The following is a 22801-nucleotide window of genomic DNA, read 5'->3' as shown; positions in this document are numbered from 1 at the left end:
ATATATAAATAAAAATACGTTATTTATACACAGTACTAAATAAAATATATTATTTTAGCGTTATATAATAATAATAATAATCAATAATAATTTATATTAATTAAACTTACTGTACTCAAATTACACAGTATTTAAAAAAACAGCTATCTGGAGTCTTTCAAAATTTGGCTCATAGACAAACTGGTACTATAGTTTGAATTCCCAGGAAGAGAGAGAGAGAGAAAGAAAGGTGGAGAGAAGAAATCCAGGAAACAAGAATCCCTTAACTTAAACAAGAATAAAGAGCCCGCTATTATCAGCTTGTTACACCAAGTTGCTGGGCAAAGGCCTATTTATCTAGCAGCGGGATGTAAAGCCTATAACAATAAAAAATATTGTGCATTCATAGTACGGCACTATTTGTTGTTTATTATTTAAATTTATATTTCTGCCAATTTTAATTTACACTTTTGGATATTATTATTAATTAAGAGCAGGAAAAAAAAAAATATATATATATATATATAAGTGTGTACGACATATTTGAAGTGTCTTAAAATAATTTTTAAAACATCTAAACATTCCTGAATATAAATAAAATCCAGTTAATTATTCTGAAGTCTTTCAAAATTTGGCTTTTAATGATTGTGATTAAAGGATAAGTGCTAATTTTTCATAAATCTTATTCAAAAGATTCCTTGTAAAATAACTAACACAAATAAAACATGCACAACCCATCAGACTTTTTTTTTTTTATCAATATCTTGTAGCTGATAGCGTAGCAGAACTGCCACTAAAGGCAGCTATTTTTGCCAGAAGCTTTTTCTTTTATATTTTTTATAAAGGTTAAATTTGCGAAGCGGAACTGCTTCCTGGAAATTATTGGCCTTTACGGTTTGGAGAAACAGTTCATAACTCGGATAATGCAATGTCATCTATTTTTCATCTGGTATTTTGAAAATGCCATTTTTACATGCGTTTAATGTTTTAGTGAAAATTCATTTATTACGTGAAAATTACCGCATGAATTGTGAATTATTGCAATTGGTTTTACCTCGGTGACGTCACACATTAGATGGACAGAAATAGTCCCTGCCATTACGTCTCTGGTAAGTGCTAAAATTATTACTTAATGAACGCGTTTTATCCGTGTCGGTGAATTAATGTTTTCGTGGTAAGTCTCTTGACGTTCGCAAGCGTAGAATAACATCAGTGTTATTCTACAGGTGTTTAAACAGGTGCAGGATTTCGCAGCTATCACATGGCGTGAAGTTTTATAACGTTTAAGCCAAAGTGAGGCTTAGCATATAAATTAACTTTCCCAACTGCAGATATATCGTGTTTAATACTAATACCAAGTGATGATGTATATTTCTAAAAGAATTGACAAATAAACAAAATATGTTCAAAGGATTGTTTTGTAGAATGACATCTCCAAGCTCACGTTCGCAAAGTTCTTCTGATGGGATTCGATCTCCAAAATAATAGTAGATAATAATAGTTAAAATAATTTAATTTCAAGTAAATTAGTGATTTTGTTTTATTTTATTTTTTTCCCCGGTTCAACAGTTGAATTTTATTCAGAAAAAATATAAATAAAGTGAGCGATAAAGTAATTTCCTTATATATTAAACGAAACACAAAGTAAAAAAAAAGCATATAAGCCAACTGGATATTAGATCCAGCAGCATTATTTCAAAGCCGAACGCCTGGGCGGCGCTTATGTCTTCTAAGTAGTTCACACTAAGGTAACTCGTGAATGTCGGAGAGTATAAGCTATCTAGTCAACTTACCTTACGAAACTCAGTTTCTACATTCGGCTTTGAAATAATGCTGGATCTAATATCCACTTTGCTTATATACTTTTGCATCGTTGAACTGAAACCCTTTGGCTCTTTATTTTAATAATAATAATAAAAAAAAAACATTCATTTTACTTTGTTAATGTTATATTAAACATCTGTGGTGATTTGCTTGGAGTGCTGAATAGCATTTGTGATTTCATATTTTGAGTAGTGGGCAAAAAAGTATTTGGGAATTATTGGTTTTAATGATTAATTTGTTTGGTTTATGGAATGACTTCGCTATTGAAGAAAGAAGATAAACACTTTGTTACTACCTTCTTTGTAGGAAATTATAATGCCTTATAGTGTCTTCAGTTTTGGAAGAAGAAGAAAAAATGTTTGAGAACCTATAGTTCAGTGGTTCTCATTCTTTGCAATAGTTAAAAATAATATTTTCGGGCTTTACAGTACTTTCAGTGCTGTGTGTTAAGAGATGAATGCCATTCCGGTGGTTTTCTGTATGCTTGAAATAATCCTGCTACGCCTTTTACACCTTTTGAAGAGTATGGACAATCCGGGTATTTTGATAACTGATATTTTATTATTATTTTATTCACATAATTGATACACAGTCAAAACAAGATATCATATAAATAAAAATTTGACTAGTGATACAAAACAATTCAGATTCTACTCAAGAATCTAAGAATTGTCCGTCAGGTAGCGTCGTAAAATATGGACTGCTCCAAGAAATGCTGTTTTTTGTAGGTCATATGGGGTCACTTCGTTAATATTTAATTGCTGTAGATAGTAGGATAGCTTCTTTGAAATTTCACCAAGTGCACTGATAAATACTGGGATGACTTTGATGTGTTTAAGCCACAGCCGGCCAACTTCGATTGCCAGATTTCGATATTTTATGATCCCTCTCCCCCCAATTGTTTGTTGATGATGTTATCGATGGGTACTGCCATGTCAATAATCCAAACAAACATATTATTACAATTTGATGAAAAATGGGGGTTGAAGGGTTTTACGATATGTTCTTTCTTGTGGTCATGCCAGTTGTTTTAATACCATCTTTGTTCTAGGTGTTTATCAGAACTTTCCAGCCTACTCGTAAATTGCAAATCTTATCAAGTCCAAATCTCTTCCCTTCCTCATTTAACAGTTTCAATGTTTTTTGTAGTTCTCTTTCATCTTCTTCAATAATAACAATGCCATCTGTGAATCTCAGATTGTTAATTGTCATCCCATATACTGATATTTCTTTCGCATCTTCCTTCATGTTGTCTACTGCTCTTTCTAAATGTGAAAATGCTTGGTGATATTGGGTCCCCCCCCCCCCCGCCTAGTGCCTCTGCTTGTTCTAACCATTTCCCCAAATCATCACCTATTCTAACTGCTGCAACTGCATTCTTATAAACATCTTTTAATATAGGTATTAGTTTTCTATCAATTCCATAGGATTCTAGCACTTCTAATGCATGGATCTGAAACGCGGGTAATAAATAAGAAATCAAGAAAAAGAAAAAGAATCAAGAAAAAGAATTCTGGCATTTGAAAGAAATTGCTACAGGAAGATTCTAAGAATAAGATGGGTACAGAAAATCATAAATGAAGAGCTCTGTCCGAAGCTACAGCGAAAGGATTCTAATGTAGAAGATTATACAACTGAAGCTGCAATCATTTGGACACATCTGCAAAATGAGCGAGGACCGGAAGATAAAGACATTCATGTTTGGTATTATGGATGGTGTAAACAGAAGCGGTAGACTATACAGAGAATGGATACACGACATAAAGGACGTGTGGAATGGGTTTAGAGAAACTGAGACACTGTGCACTGGACAAAAAAAGATGGAAGAAGATAGTGAAGGAGACATCGGACACCAACGGGCAGCGAGCCCATGTTTCGTGATAATGATACTGTCAAATGCCTTCTGAAAATCAACGAAGCAAGTAATCGTATATATGTTTTTGTTTTTTTTTCTCCTAGCATTCTCTGCTATTAACCGCATTGTCAAAATCTGTTGAATTGTACTTCTATCTTTCCTAAATCCTGTTTGCTCGTTTGCAAAGTATGCTTCTTCCAGTTGTGTTCTCGGTCTTACTGTCATTATCATCATCATCTTACCGAGGTAAGTTGTTCTATAATTTTTACATTCCAGCTTATTTCCTTTCTATAATGTCACTAATATCGATTTCACCCACTCCTCTGGTATTTTCCCTTCCTTCCATACCATATTACATAGTTGGTGCATTTCTTAACCATATTCGCCATCATATTTAATCATTTCTCCAGTGATGTTATCATTACCAGGACTCTTGTAGCGTTTTAACCGTCCTTTTGCTTTTTCTGCCTCTCCTCTTAAAATGTTCATGTCATACTCATTACCTTGTGGTGATATCTGCTTCAATTCTTCAATCAGTTTCCCAATACTATCTAAATCTAGTTTTTCTTCATATAACTCACTACAGTTTCTTGTCCACCGCTGTACAATTTTATCTTTATTCATCAATACGTTGCTTTTTTCATCTCTAATTGTGATCTGTTTTGGTGTTGCCACTTTCTATTAATGATTCTAATCATTTTGTACACCTCCCCAGGTTTGTGTTCTCTCCATAGTGCTGTTCTATATTATTGCATTGAGCTTCTAACCTTCATCTTATCATTTCTGACTTTTTTTTTTCACCTCATTGCACTTTCTGCTGTACTGCTTCTATACTTGTTCTGATGTAACCCTTCTTATCTTCAACATTCTCTTCTCCTGTGCTAACTACAGGAGAATTTCCTCTCTAATCCACTTTTTCTTGATCTTCTCTTCTTCTGGTACAGTTTCTTCAACTGCGTCTTCTATCGCCTTCATTACTTCTTTCACTCTTAGATTCGAATTTTGTTTCTTTATCCACACTTTTAATTTCTTCTTTAACACTGTTCTGTACTTTCTTCCTATTTCGTCTTCACTTATTCTTGCTATATCTCTTCGTTTCTGAAAATGGGATTTGATGTTTGTAATCACTAAGCAATGATCCGAATCTATATCCGTTCCTTGAAAAGTTCAACACTGCTCTACCGATGTTATCCATCTTCTTTTAATCGTAATCATAACAATCATGTTCTTTATTTTCCCACCATTTATCGCCAAGTCGATATTTTACACTCCTTTTGCTGGAATCGTGTGTTGCAGACTAGCATTTCGTGGTGCACAGCAAATTTTAACATTTTCTCACCTCGTTTGTTTCTTTCTCCAAAACTATATTTTCTCATGACGCTTTCCCAACCATCATTTTCTATTCCAACTCTGGCATTCCAGTCTCCTTCCATAATTTGTATATATCTTGCTTTGGCATTGTTTCTATTATCTTTGTCAGTTCTTTGTAAAATAATTCAATATCCTCATCTGTGCTGTCAGATGTGGATGCATATATCTCGACTATGGATATATCAGATAGTTATGCTTGAAATCTTCATACTATGATTCGTTCATTGACTGGTTTGTAGCCTAACAGTGCCTCTCTAGCTTTTTTGTTAAGAAGGAAGCCAACTCCTGCTTCGTGCTTGGTGACATGCTCTGACCATATGACTTCGCATCCATTTATCTCTCCTGATGAAGTCCATCATACCTTCGCCAGTCCTAGTATATCACACCGATATCTCTTCATTTCCTCGTGAAGTAATTCTAGTTTTCCTGACATCCAAAGTGTCTGTACATTTCATGTACCTATTGATAATAGTTTTGTCGGTTTCAGTTTCCGTTTCCTTTCGGTATCCCACTTTTCGATCCAACCCCGATCGCTTGATTGGTATAGCAGACCATGTTCATCGGGGCGACGTCCGAGCCGGAATGTTTTAACTGTTGATCGTGTAGGCATCAGATAACAATCGTGTTTTCCTTTACGGTCAGAGCATTGACCTTAGGATCCTTAGGGATCTCATGCCAGTCCAGGCTTAGGACTGGCATGAGATCCCTAAGGATCCCATAGCGGGGTTAGATATATGTTTGTCTGTTTTAATTTGTCCTGCTTCTATATTATCTATCCTAGTAGCTTTGCCATTTCTGAGTTTCTTTATTGCTTTAGTTATTTCTGCTGTTGTTATATATTTATATTGAACGTTTCCATATTGATATATCTTAGGAATATAGTTTCCTTTATTGCGCTTTTACTGTTTAATATTTCCTGAAAGTTTTATCCAAACTCATTTTTATTCTTTTCCCTGCGTGAGTATATTTCGTCGTTATCTCATTGGTGTATCTGTTCTCATAATTTTTTCAGTTACCTTCCTTGTTATTTCGAGCAGTTTTCTGGAATAAGTGTTTGATGCAGCCTGTTCAACCTTCTTACACACACTGCTTGGAAAAAATTTAAATGGACACCCTCATGGACAAGGTGCATAGTGCCATGTAACGAGCCACGTGTTTGTAGACGATATAAACTGAGGAAATATGATGCTCCCAAACCAGTGCAACTCTGTTCGTGTAAATGGCTGCGAGAAGGGAACTGACGGAATTTGAAAGAGGCGTTGTGATAGGATGTCATGTTGCAGGACTATCTCTTTGGCAAGTTGTTGACAAATTGGGCCATCTCAGATCAACAGTTAGTGGTACCATACTGAGATAGAAGCGTTGGGAGTGAACAGCAAGTGCTACCTGCAGTGGATGATGACTCACCACACTCATCGAATGTGACCGTCGGGTGCTACGAAGGATAAGATGCAAAATTCGCCATTCGGGATATCGACTGGAACACGAATCTGCACAAAAAATATTTTCAGAAAAGAGTCTCACAACATGGGTTTCCACGGTAGGATCACTAATATGCAAACTTCTCATTAATCGAACCAGCGTCGTCTTCAGTGTTACAACGAGCATGTACCGTGGAAGCTTGAAAGTTGTGTTATGCAGCTATGGATCACATTACACCCTCTACCCACTAGATGGATGGGTGCGATATAGCGAATGCCCGGTAAATGTCTCCTACTAGAGTGCATAATCCCAACTATAAATTCGGAGGTAGCGGTGTATGGTATAGTCCTGTTTTTCCAAGTTTAGCCTTGCACCTCTGTTTTGTGGTGCGAGGATAAATATCTTTGTAGCATTTTCTACGGAACTGACCATTATCTCTGCATCATAAGACTGCAGCTGTAACTGCTCTGTTTGTGGACATGAACGTCACCACATTTGACTGACCTCCCTGATCTCAACCATACTGTATACATCTGTGGGATGTAGTGGAGCACTGGGTGTGTGTGTTCAATGTGTTCAAAATTCGGATTGATTGCAATCGTACGCATGTGGAAAGAATAGGATTGCTGCTGTCATCGTAGCTAAAGGTCTCATATCTTATTAAGGTGGGCGTCATGACTCTTTGTTCCTTACAAAGACACTATTGTTCAAGGGACACTATTGTGTCCCTTGAACTTCTTTGCAAAATATGTAGTTCTTTAATGAAATTTTTTTATTATCATTATCTCTTAAACTTTTCTTTACTATTTTTCTCTTCTTTTCTCACTTAAAAGTATTGTTTAATCTTTTATCTGTTGTTTTTGAATATTTCTCTTTCGCTCTCTTCCCCCCCCCCCCCCCCCAGTTTTCGTAATATTTCTTCAGCAGTTTCTTTGTACAATTATTTTGTATTTTTCCATTTTTCTTCTACATATCAATTTTCCCCTTTATTTTGTATAATTGTTTCATATTTGCTTTGGACCGTACAAGAAAACGTTTTCTTTAATATCCTTATTTTTCAGTTTATTTATATTGTACCAGTTTCTTTTGCTCCTTGATTTAAATGTCTTTGCTCGTTTCATCTGTGTATGCACTGGCTCCTCTCGAGGCTCTTGCTTCTTGCGAGGAGGATCTCCATGAATCATTTATGGTTATGTGAACTGCTTGGTTTAAACTCTTTCCGTCTGGTGAGATCAATGTATTCTTATGTTTAAATGTAATACCTCATATGACTAAGTTATCAAATAGGCAGAAGTCCTTGAATAATATTCCATTTTCATCTTCAACTAGTAATTATTCTTATCTCATCATTATCACAATAATCTCCCAGAATTAAGATATCTCATTTGCTGCTCTTTCTCTCTCTCTCTCTCTCTCTCTCTCTTTCTGTAAGTAGGTCATAAAAAGCTTCTTTTTCTTCCCTATCTACACTGTTTGTAGAATTGTAGATGTTTATTATAGTAACATCGGTTTTGAAATTGTATTTTATTCTTATTTCTGATATACTTAGTTCCATTCCAATAGTGCCTTTCTTGTCTCGACTGTCATCATCAGAGCAACACTCCTGCTATGTTCTTCATCCTCAGAGTTTCCAGAATATATGAAGTATTTGTTTGTGTTAGTCTGATGTCACCGATTACTTTCCACCTGGTTTCGCTTAATCCTGGTGTTTGTATTTTGTATCTCTCCATCTCCTTTGCAATTTGATCTGCTTTTCAAGATTCATACATAGTCCTTATGCTCCAACATCCAATTTTGGTGGCAGATTTGGGTGTGAAGATATCTTTTCCAAGAACCTTCCGTCGTATTCTGGCTTCTGTAAGAGCTTTCACCAACTTCCATCATTTCTTCTCGCGATTCTTCAGCAGACGTAATGTTTCGATACTTAAATTTCTGTAGAGGGAAAACGTTTCATGAATTGTGGTTGCTAGCCACAAGTAAAAGCCCTCCTCCTTTCTCATCCGGGCTTGGGACCGGCAATGGCGGAGTTAACTTTATTTACAGATACCTTCAAATACATTCAAATAGAATAATTCAAATACAAAAATTTACATACTACACAAGATATTATTTATCTTGAGGAATTGTACAAACAACACATCTTCAAAAAAAAAAAAAATTAAATTACCTGCTATTTTCTTCATTCTAATAGCAGGCGTCTCTTTCCTTAGTGGTTTCACAATTTACTATAAGCGTGTGTTATATTTGTCCATTGCATGTGCATTAAGTACAATAATCTGTTTAGTGGGAGGAGAAAAAAATACCGACTCTTCTGTCTGAGACTGGTTAACTCATTCTTTGTTGAAAGCCCTCTGGCGAACGCCCAACGTAATTCTTGATGTAATTTGAACAGAATTCTTCACTTTTCAGTTCTGTCGCATTTGCCATGCCACCAAAAAGATATTACCTTCATGCCCTTCATATAACGTCATGATGGGGGCATGAAGATAATATATACTTTCATCATCTCCTTCTCCATCTGAATCTGAAATCTTTTCTCAGTGTCCTTTCCATGAAACCTAAAGAGAGAAAAAAGAAATCCCAATTATTCAACCGGATCCCTCGGATGGAGATTACCCATACGGAAAGACACCAGCACAAAACAGTCAGTGCATCGTTTCCTCCCCCTCCTAACGAGCAAATATCTGCCGCACTCGTGTCCCCATCTCACATCCTCAGGATCCAGTTGCTCTGTCTCATTTTTCGCCCACCCACCAGGCTTTTGCTTACGCCCATCCCATCACTACACCCTTGATGAGCTTTCTGTGTGATGGATGCGCCAGGTTTCAACTACGCAACACCCTGCGTAGGAATAATGGTGTGCTTCCTCCAAATCCTCCTCGCATTCATTATTCTCTACAGCAGTGTGCCGCTCAGTTAAAATCAAACGCATTCATCGCTCATCTCTCATCCTAACATACTTACGTGACATCAACATTCATGAAAATAAAGATTTCCATCCTGATTGTTAAATCAAACTTTTCTTTATTCGATTGAAATCTGCTTCATTATAACTCTTCACATCTCGTAGGTGGATACCAACTCTTATATGGTCTTAAGTGCGATGCGATGGGCATATTTCCCACTCTGGTAGAAGAGACTCATTCTGATAAGCGACCTTCTTGTATTGTGACTTCCTTCTCATCTGGAACAACGATTGAAACAACAATTAGAAAGTTTTCGACATTGAAAAAAAAGGTCTATCATAAAACACTGGAGTTTGCTATCTACTGTCTACTGTTGCAACAATCTACCGATAGGTTTAATAATTTTGCAATCAACAATGTACGAATATGCTTGGTTATTAGAAGTATCCTGATTCCTGGATACTTCTAATAACCAAACAGTCAACAGTTTGGTTATTAGGAGTTTCCAGAATTACGCCAACTCCTTTTACTGTGTGTAGAGTCCTATTTGGGAAAGAGGTGTTTATTACCGCTTTTTTTTTTTTCTTTCTTTCTTTCTTTTTTTTTTTTATTTTTTTTGTCTATATATAAATTAATTGCTCCCAAGGCGAAAAATACCATCGTAGAATGTGTTGATTTTTTTCTCTCGCTAACAATGAAGAAAATATATTTAACTTTAGTTTTCTGGATTTGTTTATCCATATAGCATATTCCAGATTTGTGAAAATAAAATAAAATAAAATAACATTAAATTCTTAAATGGTAAATTACAATATTTATTTATTTTCCTGTAAAAGATGTATATTAATTATTTTTCTTGCTCTGGCGATTTTTCTATCCGTTACTGAGAGCGTGTCGTGAAAGGTCCCAGACATGAATTTCATTGAAGGGAGGGTTCAAGATTAGAACATGTGACAAAAGTATTCTTTTACAAATTTGTTTTTTTATTTTATTTACCTATTCTTCATGTCTTCTTCAATTTTGGCTATCAAACTTTAAGAATGAATTAACGATGGTACCTATATTCTTAACCTATATTTTAATTGCCCGTTCACTTTTATATTAACTCGGTTAACTTTTATGTATTTTAGATTAAGAATAGTTTAATACCTAAATCAAGTTTTTGAGCTATGAAGTTAAAAATACGATTTTCAGAGAAAATCTACTTGCCTTTACGAGAAATCAGCTAACTCGTGAACCGGCCGAAGAACGACCTAGAAAAAAATTCTTATCGTCGGCTATAGGAATTTATCTATAAATGTCTTTTTTTTTGAAAGGATGGGGATTGCTATTATAGTCTACATTATGACAGCAAACACCATTCTCACAGGACTACAGTAATTTCATTTTTCAGTCGTTTTGTTTTATTTATTTAATTATTATCTTAAAAGTAACTGTGGCTACCTGTTCACTTTTATATTAACTCGGTTAACTTTTATGGTAACAAATGGCATTCCGAGGGAATGCACTCTAATTTTTAGAGAAGTATATGTGCTACTTAGTCAGTAAATGCTATTCAATTTGTCTTTACGATTGATATTTCATCAAAATAATCATAAAATTCAAAAACATAATTTATCTAAAATTCGTTTATTGCTTAACAACAATAACCAATTTGAATCAGCAGTGAATTTTTTTTAATATTTTTAAACAACCCAGAAAAGGTGCCGTATAAAATACATGAACTTTACCTCTATGATCTGGTGTAATAATACCATGGAATAATAAAAAATAAAATAAAACATTTCTGGATTAAAGTTTGCAGGAAAAAACACGAACTCAGGCGAGACATAACGGAAGTCCATGGCCAACACATAAATTTTCTAAGCATCAGCAGACATCCTTTCGTGCTTTTAATTTGTATGTGTGTGTGTGTGTGTGTGTGTGTGTGTGTGTGGAGAGAGAGAGAATTCTTGTTACTTAGTATATGAAGTACGGCTGTTTATTCGTACTCCCAGTGTCATTCCAAGCAGAGAGAGAGAGAGAGAGAGAGAGAGAGAGAGAGAGAGAGAATGAAAGTAATAAAGAAACAGAGAAAATAATTAAATCTGTCCGTATTAAAAATATGCAAAATGATTACTTTTTAGAAAAAAAATATATACAAAACAGAAATTGCGAAAATCATATATTTGAATGGTTAAGATCTTAGGAATCTATTAAACTCAAATCGATTTATCAATGGCTTCTGACCCCCCCCCCCCTTAATCCAAAAAGGAATTTTTAATTCAAAATGGCTTCTAAACTTAATGTGCTAATTTACGAGTTTTACTGAATGATTAAAATATCTTTTAATGAAGTAGAAAACAGTTATGCTTAAGCAGTTACTGGTGATAAATACCATCGACAGACGTCTTTTTTTTATCACACACACAAAAAAGAGAATCAGAGATAAAGCCCAACAGTGAGAGAGAGGTGATGCGTCCTGAGTCAGTTAGTGTGGGCGTGCCATTTCAGACAGTTGTTTCCTACGCAGTGGGTTCAATAAGACCTCATCTTATGAAGAAAAAAAAAAGCTGCAATAAATTACATTGCATTAGAGATTCTAATTTGAATGCATTTTTAATTGATTCTAAATTAGTCTTAATGTACCTGAGAAGCAATATGTGATATGTTTCGACTTCAGTGGTTGTTTATTTACTGATGAAGCTTTTGTTTTAGTTATAATTAAAAAGAAAAGAAGAAGAAAGAAAGAATGAAAGAAGCAAACAAAGAAAATAAATAATTAAGAAGTAAAAGGAAGACTAGGATTATTTATTAAATAAAGAATTGTGATGATGGATTTCTACATTTTTTTTTTACCTGTTTTTATCTTTCTGACTGTCTTCCCATTTCTCAGATATTGCACTTATGTTACTTATAGGAGAGAAAGTAAGGAAGCAAATTTTTCTAAAAATGCGTGACGTTCCACCCACAGGTTCCATCTTTGCTCGAACTATCAGAAGTGAACCTTTCATTAGTCGGTGTTATAGGGGTATTTATCTGAAAACCAACTGGTGGATGATCGTAACATTTATTCAAACCATCTCTGATGGGAGAATTAGATGTGGATCAAATTATTTGGGCAGTAAATCCCTGATTTCAAGCTTTAATGGTAATAGTGGATATAGGGCATACTCTTCTTCTTCTTGTCTTTTCAGGAATCTAGGCCCGTGGGCTGTTGCGGTTTCATTCCAGCATTTCATTGGTCTGCTACTGTTTTTTTTAGCCCTTTGATTTGTAGTACATCATCTTCCTGGGTATTCTCTCATAAGCCATTTGTTGTAGATACTCTTCCCATTTCGTTATTTATTTTTCTATGGTTTCCATTCTTGGTATTTATTTTAGTTCATTCAGTATGTCATCATTTCTCGTTATCTAGTTTTGTATAACTCGCTGTTTTCATATATTTCATTTCTATTATGTTCTGTAGACAATTTGCTATGCGCGAGATGAAAAACCTGAGTTTCCGGAAGAAAATCGCCTGCTACCTCCTTATGTGAGATCGGCTAACTCCCCTTCAGTTGAAGAGGGGAAAAAAACATATAAAGAATCCTCTTCTCGCTCTGCGAATCGAACTCCGTCTTTTCCAGTCGACTTACCTTCATCCAAACACACAAGACACTGCAGAACCTGTAGTATAAGAGTATCGTGTGAATATAGACGAAGCCCTTCGGTCGAAAAGACCTGGGTTCGATTCCCGTCTATAACGTGAGGAACCTTTATCTGGTGTCTTTTGACTAAAGGTGCCGGTCTCAGGAGAGAGAGTAGGGAGGGGGACCCATACGAATAAATAAATCGTGTGAATGCGACAGGGCTAATCATATGCTAATTTATTTATTATGAATAGCTGCACGTTGGCTTTAGGAAACTCAAAGAGGAAACATTCAAATATGCCTATAGTACATTCATACCGTGGGCAAGTCAAGGATTTTTCGTTTTCTTTTTTTTTAAAATTATTTTGGCGTTTTTTTTTAAATAATTTTTTACATGGTCCAGAAACTCTGCTGCAGATCAAACATGGAACTTTTTCAAGCCGCTCTACTCCTGCAATTAGCGTAGACGGTGATCTTACACAGGGTGATGAAAGTGATCTCCTACTTAAAGACAATCGCAAACATCAATGCACAACGCAGGATTCGAACCCACATCCTTTTGGTTGACGAGCGGATACGATAACCACACAAGAATGAAACGAGGCAGTAAAATATTAGTCTTCAGTTAGCCAAATTGTTCAGTGGAAAACAATGGATTCTTAATGCTGATTACTTAGGGGGATAAAAAAGAAAGTTACAAATATGTGTTAAGCAATAAAGAAATATTTGATCTTGTCCGTTACTGTGGACAATCAACTAAATTGTCTTTCCCTGCCGGATGATATCGTGTTGAGATCTGCACTTAAGTTAAATAATCAAAATAGAAAATTTTGATTATTTTTAGCTTCAAAGTTTATAAAATAACAAGCAGGAAGGGCGTACGCATAACATTTGTAGTCTCTTTTCTCTCACACACAGTCATTCAAAAATTGTAAACCTATAGCACATCAGCACTCTGGATTCAGTAAAGGTTAGATAATCTAGAAACACCTCCTTCTAGAGTCCAAGTAAGGTTTCTAAGCAAGGTTGGTAGTCTACACAGTCGATGAAAGCACCTAGACTTTCAATATCCATCCAGCAGTTGAACCCAACCAATAGCATGTTTTGTTACATAGGAGACTCTCTTCAATTAGCCATCCATGTTGGCAGAGTTTCCTCCAGTTTTTCCATGGTGTATATATATATATATATATATATATATATATATATATATATATATATATATATATATATATATATATATATATATATATATATATATATATATATATACACAGGGTAGTTCAAAATTACACGTACAAACTTTGAGGAGAGGTAGAGAACATCAAAATCAGCCATATTCACATAGGAAAGCATGACCGGAAACGCCATCCGAAAGTGATAGGTGGCGCTGTTTGCCAGCGCTCCAGGTGAGCAATTAGGGCTTCCTCATTCAAGCTTTCGACGTCGTACGAAGAACATGCGTCGTTTTACGAACGCTGAGATGGCAGACATGCATCTCGTTTACCATATTATGTATCCAACTACTATTGAACTGTTCAGTTACGCCTAATAAAGTTTTTTACACTACTCACTGCCTTGTGTTATTTCTGTATCTTTGTGTCCCTGTTAGTACCTTCCGGTGGCCTTTCCGGTCATGCTTTCCTATGTGAATATGGTTGATTTTGATGTTCTCTACCTACCCTCAAAGTTAGTACGTGGAATTTTGAACCACCCTGTATATATCAAAGAATCCATACGTAACGTTAATTACCAACTAAGCTTACATGTAGTGAAGAAAGTGATAATTTACAGCCCGTTGTTTTCGGGTAGATCAGGATAAGAATGCGGCGATAATTCAACATTTTAACAAGACTTTTTCCCCCCTTTTTAGGAATTGACTGTACGTTAACTTCTAAGATAGAGACTAGAAACCAATAGATCAGGTAAATGGTTTCAAAAGCATAGTGTGATGAGAAGGATATATCATCACGACAAGTTTGATGCGTTGTAGAGATGATTTGTGACGAACAGAAGTCTTAAATTTTTTAGAAACAGAAATTAAGACAAATAGTCATGACTACAAACGAAAATTAGCTGTCTAAAATTTGGTCTAAGATTAAATATATTATACTGTATGAAAATGTTATGTAATTATACTTCGTGTGTGCCCTGTTTTACGTTTCTTAAATGGTGTGTAAAGTCTAATAGAAATTTAAGAATGAGCATTATGAAATACTTAAATTCTTTCATGAAAGAAAATATTTCTAATGTACAATTGTACATTTTTTAGTGGTCAGTTGCTTTTGAATAACTATCATTACACCTTTCTTAAACGTGTTAATATATTTATATATCTTTAGTTTCTTAAAGGAATGATTTCAGCTATTTATGGGATATTTAATAAGTGACTATTAAGTAACTTGCCTGCCGTGTTATCTGCTTGTTATCTGTTTGTCGACAGCTTGAATGTCCCTGAATCACATTTTTAAGAAATAGCCAAGCTTTCTGGCTTAGCATTCCTAGCTGTTAATGGTGATAAATCATTGTTGTTATTCTTGACAAAATGCCAGTAAGTGGCGAAGCATGTCAAGGGAATTGCGACCCCAATGCGTACAACTTTTTTTTTTTTTTTTTGTTGAGTAGCCAATCATTCGCAACGTACTGTTTAATACTGTTAAGGGAATATATTGAATGAAGTTGTCCTTTACACGTTTTACTTTGAAAGCCAGTTGTACGATGCTAAGTGATGACTGCGAATATTCGAAACGATGGAAGCATTTTTGCAGAGAATATTCTAATCTTATGGGAGATAAATAACAAACAATATTTTCTTAATTTCTCCACTTAATTCCTTTTTTATTTTATTTATTTATTTATTTTTATTTTTATTTTTTGACTGATCCTCAACCTTCGATATCTAATTTAAATTTAAAAAAATCCAATAATTTTCAAAGTTGCCATCAAAAATTAAACAGGGGGGTTAGAATAGAAATGAAAACATAAACCAGAAATTTAAGAGAAAAGTAAGTAAAACACACACACACACACACACACACACACACACACACACACACACACACACACACACACACAAATTGATATTGCAGCATCATTTCTTCTTGTTTTAATAATAATAATAATAATAAACATAACCGCTAAATATTAAAAGTCTGTTTTACGTATCTATATGGATAAAATGGCTGTGTTCTCATCTATCTCCTGTAAAGGTATACCGTTAAGAAAGAATGAAAATTTGAAATGCTAACGATATTTTGAGTTGATCAATCTGTACTTACTTATGTACTCCTATACTACATTATTTTAGCTCTATTACTGCGCGATACTAATTTAATGCACCCATTCAACTAATTAATAATCCATCTCAACTTCAGTACAGTGTCATAAATTCAGACAGTCACATATCCACTAATCTTGTTGCTTTTTCTTTTAATTCAAAATATTAAAAATTCAGGGAATCTGAATAATGATTAGGCCTTCGTGTATTATTGAAGATATTTATTTTAGTTTAATTATGACATTGGATGATTTCCATATACTGTATTATGTAATGCAGTTTTTTTCTCGACATTTTTAACTACTTTTTACCTTTCTCTTCATTTATTATTTCTTGCAGTCCAACATGTGAAATGAAAGCAGTAGACCAAAATGTCTTAGCACTAATTTTCAATGAATATCAAATAAACAAAGATTTTCCTAAGTTCGGTATTTTTATGTGAAGCCCACCTAGAAAAGGTTAAAAAGCTACCGTACATTAAGATGGACTACGGTTAGATAATTCAAAAACCCTGATGTGCAGATTTAGTAATCGTTTTCTAAAGAGAGAGAGAGATGAAGGGAAAATTTAAAAAGAGATGAAGGGAATGAAGAGAATCTGGAAAGGACCTAGAGAAGAATAATGACTGAGGTCATATCAGAAATCTGGAATGCTGGCTAGTAGAAGAATATGGAATAAATATGCTAGCAAGATGGAAGGAATCTTGTCTCACGAGTAGGAAGAAAATAAAGGGTATGATAGAAATATGTAAGGGAAATTTGAAAGGATTTTACTATATTTATAAAGAAACTTTCATTCAATAATTATAACAATCCCCCTCTACTTACAAGTCCTAAGACCCATGATCTGAGCGACTTGGCTATATATATATATATATATATATATATATATATATATATATATATATATATATATATATATATGTGAAAGAATGATCATTGACTCGGTGACTCGGTTAGCATACATATTTTTTAAAAATAATTGAATGACTAAAACCGAGATTTAAGTAAAAAAGTTTTAATATTAAAACACTACTAGTTTCGGCTTGTAACAGCCTTCATCAGGGCTTCATTTCTTTTATAGATGAAGGCTGTTTCAAGCCGTTATATATATATATATATATATATATAAGTAAAACAGCTGTTACATAAATAAAGGGCAAGAAGATAAATGCAAGTGCATCATAGGCGCACTAGTGTCCGAAAGTAACTCCAACCCATGCGTCAATTTAATTTACTTGCATCACTGATGCAAGGAAAAAAATATGTTATGTTATTGTCATAAATTAACACTCCACCTCCCTTGACTTTTCAGACAATTTCTCTGAGTGTTTCAAATATTAAGTTTATTCAAAATCACCTCATCTATCATCGAATCATGCAGACAGACAGACGAACATGAGAAAGTTCATATGTGGTCTCACGAATACCTAAAGAGAGCAAATTAGAGAGAAAGAACTGAGTAACTTTTTCTCTTAAAAATTTTTTCTCACTCTCTCTCTCTCTCTTTGAAGACATTAAAGAACTATTCATCCCCCCCTCCTCCTATCCAACCTAATTTCTTATTACAGTATACCCTGATCTTGAGCGACGCACCATGTACCAAAGAAGAAGTTAGTTAAATGACAGTGCTATTAGCATCGTGAATAATGCAAGGTTAATTTTCTGCACCAAAGAATATTTGTTTCAAGCCATGGAATATGAAATTGTCTGGTTTGGTTTCTTATTAATTACGTGCTTATTGTCTTGGGCACACATGAGTTTACTAATGCAAAACATTAACATAATATTTAACTGATTTATCGAAACCCGAAAGAGGAGGTTCAAGTTTAGTAGATGCTTGGAGTTCTTTTTTTTTTTTGTATAAAAGAATGACTTCTGGTAAAAAATAAATAAATAAATAAATAAATAAAAAGCTAAAAAATAACAATAGAACTTTTGGTTCCTTTGCAAATGTTAATAAAATTTCCCGAAAATGACAAATATAAAAATAGGACTGGAAAAAAAATTCGTTCATTCATAGCAATATGAAATATGCAAGCTCATATTTCATATTGCTAATCAAATTCAAGTCGCCTTCATAAATTTTTCTCTTATTCAAAATCTTTATTGCAAAATTACTTCTATTTTCAAGGATTCAACATTAATTCTTATATTTCTTTAATAAAATGGTTATTCGACTTAAATGACAGATACTTTGCTAAAAGTAGCATAAAAATATAGTTCATCGATCGTAGTGCAATATATTAAGCAAATTAGGCATTTGTTTTGGTTTGAGGACATCTGAAAATTTATGCATTATAAATGAATCGTTTTGGGAACATAATTTGAAATCAATAACTAATAGTAATGTATAATTACTATTGATTCAAATTTGATGCAATTCACATTCAATTTCTCACTCTCTCTCTCTCTCTCTTTCTCTCTCTCTTTTAAAATTTTACAGGTATATTACGTATGTAACATTTGCATCAAAGTCAAAAATGCGTTTAATTATTTATGAATTTCAATGATTAGGCAGTAAAAATAGACAGAAGGTTAATTTCTATGTAAAAACCAACACCATACAGTTCAGGAAGAAGACCTCTTCAAAAACAAAAACAAAAAAGACTTCGAAATATCTGGATATCCAAGCCACGATCACGATAAATGGCCAAAAATAATAAGAGAATATGAAAGAAAAAGCTAAGATATTTTTGGCAATTGAGCAGATAGGTTTTTATTCTCAGTTCGAAATCCAAAGTTTACAAATTCATCTTTTTAGTATTAAATTTTTCATCATTGGTTTCAAAATTCTTGTCTATCTTCATGTATTTTCTATAGTTGTCGCTATCTTGCGCCCACCACTTTAAATTGCATACCATCTCGACTCCAATCAAGCCTTTAGTCAAATTTTGACCCTACTTACCTTCAAGACACAAGCATGTTAATTAATATCGGTCATTTTAAATCTTATTAAATTCAACTGTTTTAGCCTAGTCCTTAATAAGGTGATCTGCTCCATTGCTAAAAATAGCTAAGCTTCTTCTTTCATATTGTAAACTTTTTAGGACATCGTGATTTTCAGTAATATAAAGTATTAATAAGAGAATGTTAGTTTTAGTCTCTTAGTTTTAGTCATGTGGCAAAAAAAATAAAGTAAAATAAAATAAAAAAATAAAAAATTGGGGGAATGTGTATTTATACCATAACTCTTCCCTTCTCCGGCGCATCCATATACTTTGTAATCTTGTGAGACGCAGCTGCTTGAATCTGTACACTATCTTTATAATTGTTTTTGGGTTAATATTGCTTTAGTGTTCTATTAAATTGATACATATATCAGTATACTCAATCAGACCTACCACAATGCTTGTTACATCCTTTATTATAATGAAAGGTGATCCTTAAATGATATCTTGGTGGGTGCGGCACCTCGTGAAGAGAAGGGTACTCCTAAATTACTACCAAGTCAAAGCATTTTGTTAGAAAATTTTGAAATTCTTGGAGTAGAAATGTAGCAAATTATTTGTAATGTATATTGACAATGAGAAGGTCTATAATTCTGATACTTTGTGACCATGGTGGGAAGACAGGGTAATCCAAAACTGTTATTTAATAATAATCCCTAAGAAAACTTTCGCGAGTTCTGTGTTAGATGTTCAATAGCGTGTGTTAAAAATTTAGCTAAAATTTATTCTTTATATTTGTTATTAGTGTTTATAATTAATAAATGTTATAGTATTCACAAGTGATTTGTTGTATTTTTATTTTTCAGGTAACAAGTGATTTTTCATAAACAACCATGGCAGCTGTCTTACAGAATTTTTTCTCCAAACTCACCCGAAAAAAATCTCTTAGTAGTGATGTGATGGAAACTCAACTAAAAAGATGCCTCACCACGTTCGACATAACTCTTATGGCAATAGGCCACATGGTGGGATCTGGAGTTTACGTTCTGACCGCCTCAGTGGCCAAAGCAATTGCTGGACCAGGTATTGTTGTTGCATTTTTTATCAGTGGAATAACCTCTTTCTTGGCTGCCCTTTGTTATGCCGAACTCGGAGTGCGTTATCCAAGGGCAGGATCTGCATATTCGTATACCTACCTGGCTCTTGGTGAAATCTGGGCATTCTTGGTTGGATGGAATGTTGCTCTGGAAAATGTGATTGGAGTAGCTGCCGTAGCACGCGCCTGCAGTGCATATATTGATTCTCTTTTGGGAGGTGTGGTAAAAAACACTACCGATAGTTTTGTAGGACATATTCATGTTCATTTTTTTGCCGAACATATTGATTTTCTGGCATTAATTATTATAGTCTTTTTTGTTGGATTCCTATCTTTCGGAGTGAGAGTTACCTCTCACGTTAACAACATTTTCTCTGTAGTTAACATGAGCGTCATTGTGATTATTATAGGCGTAGGAGCTTACTTTGCTGATTTCAAAAATTGGACGAATCCTGCAACGGGTGGCTTCCTTCCATATGGTTGGAAAGGCGTATTTGCTGCATCTGCATCCTGTTTTTATGCTTACATTGGATTTGATGCCATAGCTACATCTGGTGAAGAGGCTAGAGATCCTCAACGATCCATCCCCTATGCTACATTTATTGCCATGGGCATAGCTACGAGTGCTTATGTCGGTGTATCGTCCGTTCTTACCTTGATGGTATCATATAAGGATATTACTAGTGACGCTGGCTTACCAGATGCTCTCGCCATGCATGGAGCTACTTGGGCAAAAGTTATTGTGATAATAGGAGCCGTTTGTGGGATGGCAACTGCACTTATAGGCTCCCTGTTTGCCTTAACTAGAGTTATTTATGCTATGGCTGATGATGGCCTTTTGTTTAGTATCTTCTCCAGAGTGAATGAGAAAACACAAATCCCTCTGGTGTCCATGTATATCTTCGCTTTCTTGTCGGCCATCTTAGCTCTTACTCTGGATATTACAACATTAGTAGAATTGATGTCCATAGGCACTCTGCTTGCTTATTTGCTCGTGAGCGCTTCCGTCATTATTCTTCGTTATAAACCAGCCACGAAAGCTCCCTTTGGTGAAAATCAAGAGTTATCCTTCATCACAGAGGGGAGCAGTTCTGAAGAAAAACTACACGATATCGAGGATGATAACTCTGGAACTTTAAAAGACAGATTTCACATACTCAATTCCCTTTTTTTGTCTAAAACGCAACCAGGTCAAGTGGTGACAATATGTGTGCTAATCATCGTTCTTTTTCTGTTTATATTGTGTTTTGTCATGCAGTCTTTGGAACCACAATTAAAAGCTCACGTTTGGTGGGCCCTGCTAGTTTCGATATTCCTAGCCCTTTGTATATGCTGTGCGTTTATCGTGATTCTCATGCACAAACAGACAACATCACCTCTTCGCTATAAGGTAAGTTTATGTTGTTATAAATCATATGATATTGTATAAATAAAGCCATTCTTACTTACCTTTTTAATTCATTTTAAGGCCTGTAAATGACATTTGCATCCATAGCGACAGGCTGTCCAAAGCAAGACCATTCCAGTCGCCGACTAGAGGAACTTTTCTAAATCTTTCTTCGATCATTCTCAAGTTAGTCGGTCTCTGGCACAGTCAAGTAGGGTTTCTCGTGCTAAACATTTTTTCATCCCTTAACTCAAGTAAATCTAATCGTAGAACTGACACTATAGTTACTAATCCTGTATTATAGCAATAATACAGGATTAGTAACAACATGATGGCGGCAGTTGCCCTCCGTATCTCCTCCCGAATGTCAATTAAAATCACTGATAGTCTTGGACCAACTGTCTATGATTGGCTAATGGTAGAGTTGGCTGTCTACTAGTCTCCAACCCCTTTGGGAAATAAAAGACATTTGTGGTTATTTTACTGTATTTATCATTGATACAGTTTTATCATTCATAACAGTTTATTGCTAACTAATGGTTACTTATTGCTCAAGTATTAGTCACATATGACCTTTCAAAAGATTAGTAGATTGTAGATGATTTTGTACTCAATATGTAACCATCGGGCGGCATTTTTTACTATTATTATACTTGCTACTATTTTTTAAACAAAGCGATTGTGACTATGCGGCATTATTTTATGTTAGTTTTGTAACCTCTCGTCTTCGTGACTTCGAATATTCCATATGAAAGTTTTTTAAGCTATGCGCCTATAACAGCAGTCAAAAATCCAAGCACTTTATTGTCTATAATGCAACCTCTTCTGTAATGAAGTAGATAAATAATGCAATTATGAACTACTTCTTCACGTAGAAATACATAAAAACAGTGTTTAAAAAGCAGTTCTTCGTTTTATCAGAATACATTTAGTTAAAAAAAAGATATATGACCTTAAGTAACCAAATCACTTGAATATTAATAAATTTAGGCGAGACTACCACTCCACTTATTGATGTGAAGAGGCTTAAAAAGTTCCAATATAGAATGTGCTTGTAGATTATAAAAAAAATTTTTGAGTGGGACCAATATAAAAAACTAACGTTGTAATTATAGCATTATTACGTATCGAAAAATGATCAACATCCTTAAGCCATCTCACCTTCAAAATAACTGCACCAGCT

At 34.5% G+C, this 22801-nt stretch overlaps 1 protein-coding gene across 1 annotated transcript in view; it reads left to right on the top strand.

The window, feature by feature from the left end:
- The window catches only part of LOC150107684 (solute carrier family 7 member 4), a 39655-nt gene that overhangs the window by 5493 nt on the left and 11361 nt on the right, over positions 1–22801 (top strand). Inside the window, exon 2 of the mRNA XM_090392168.1 lies at positions 20002–21621. Within this exon, the coding sequence (XP_090248294.1) occupies positions 20029–21621 (1593 nt within the window). The 5' untranslated portion in view covers positions 20002–20028. The remainder of the gene's footprint in view (positions 1–20001; positions 21622–22801) is intronic.

The sequence above is a fragment of the Typopeltis vanoorti genome, chromosome 4 (genome assembly GCF_054136105.1).
Source record: "Typopeltis vanoorti isolate ZY-2024b chromosome 4, IOZ_Tvanoo_1.0, whole genome shotgun sequence".
In the NCBI taxonomy this organism is placed as follows: domain Eukaryota; kingdom Metazoa; phylum Arthropoda; class Arachnida; order Uropygi; family Thelyphonidae; genus Typopeltis; species Typopeltis vanoorti.
The sequence above is the reverse complement of the archived record's forward strand: the minus strand, read 5'-3'. Positions and strand labels throughout refer to the sequence as shown.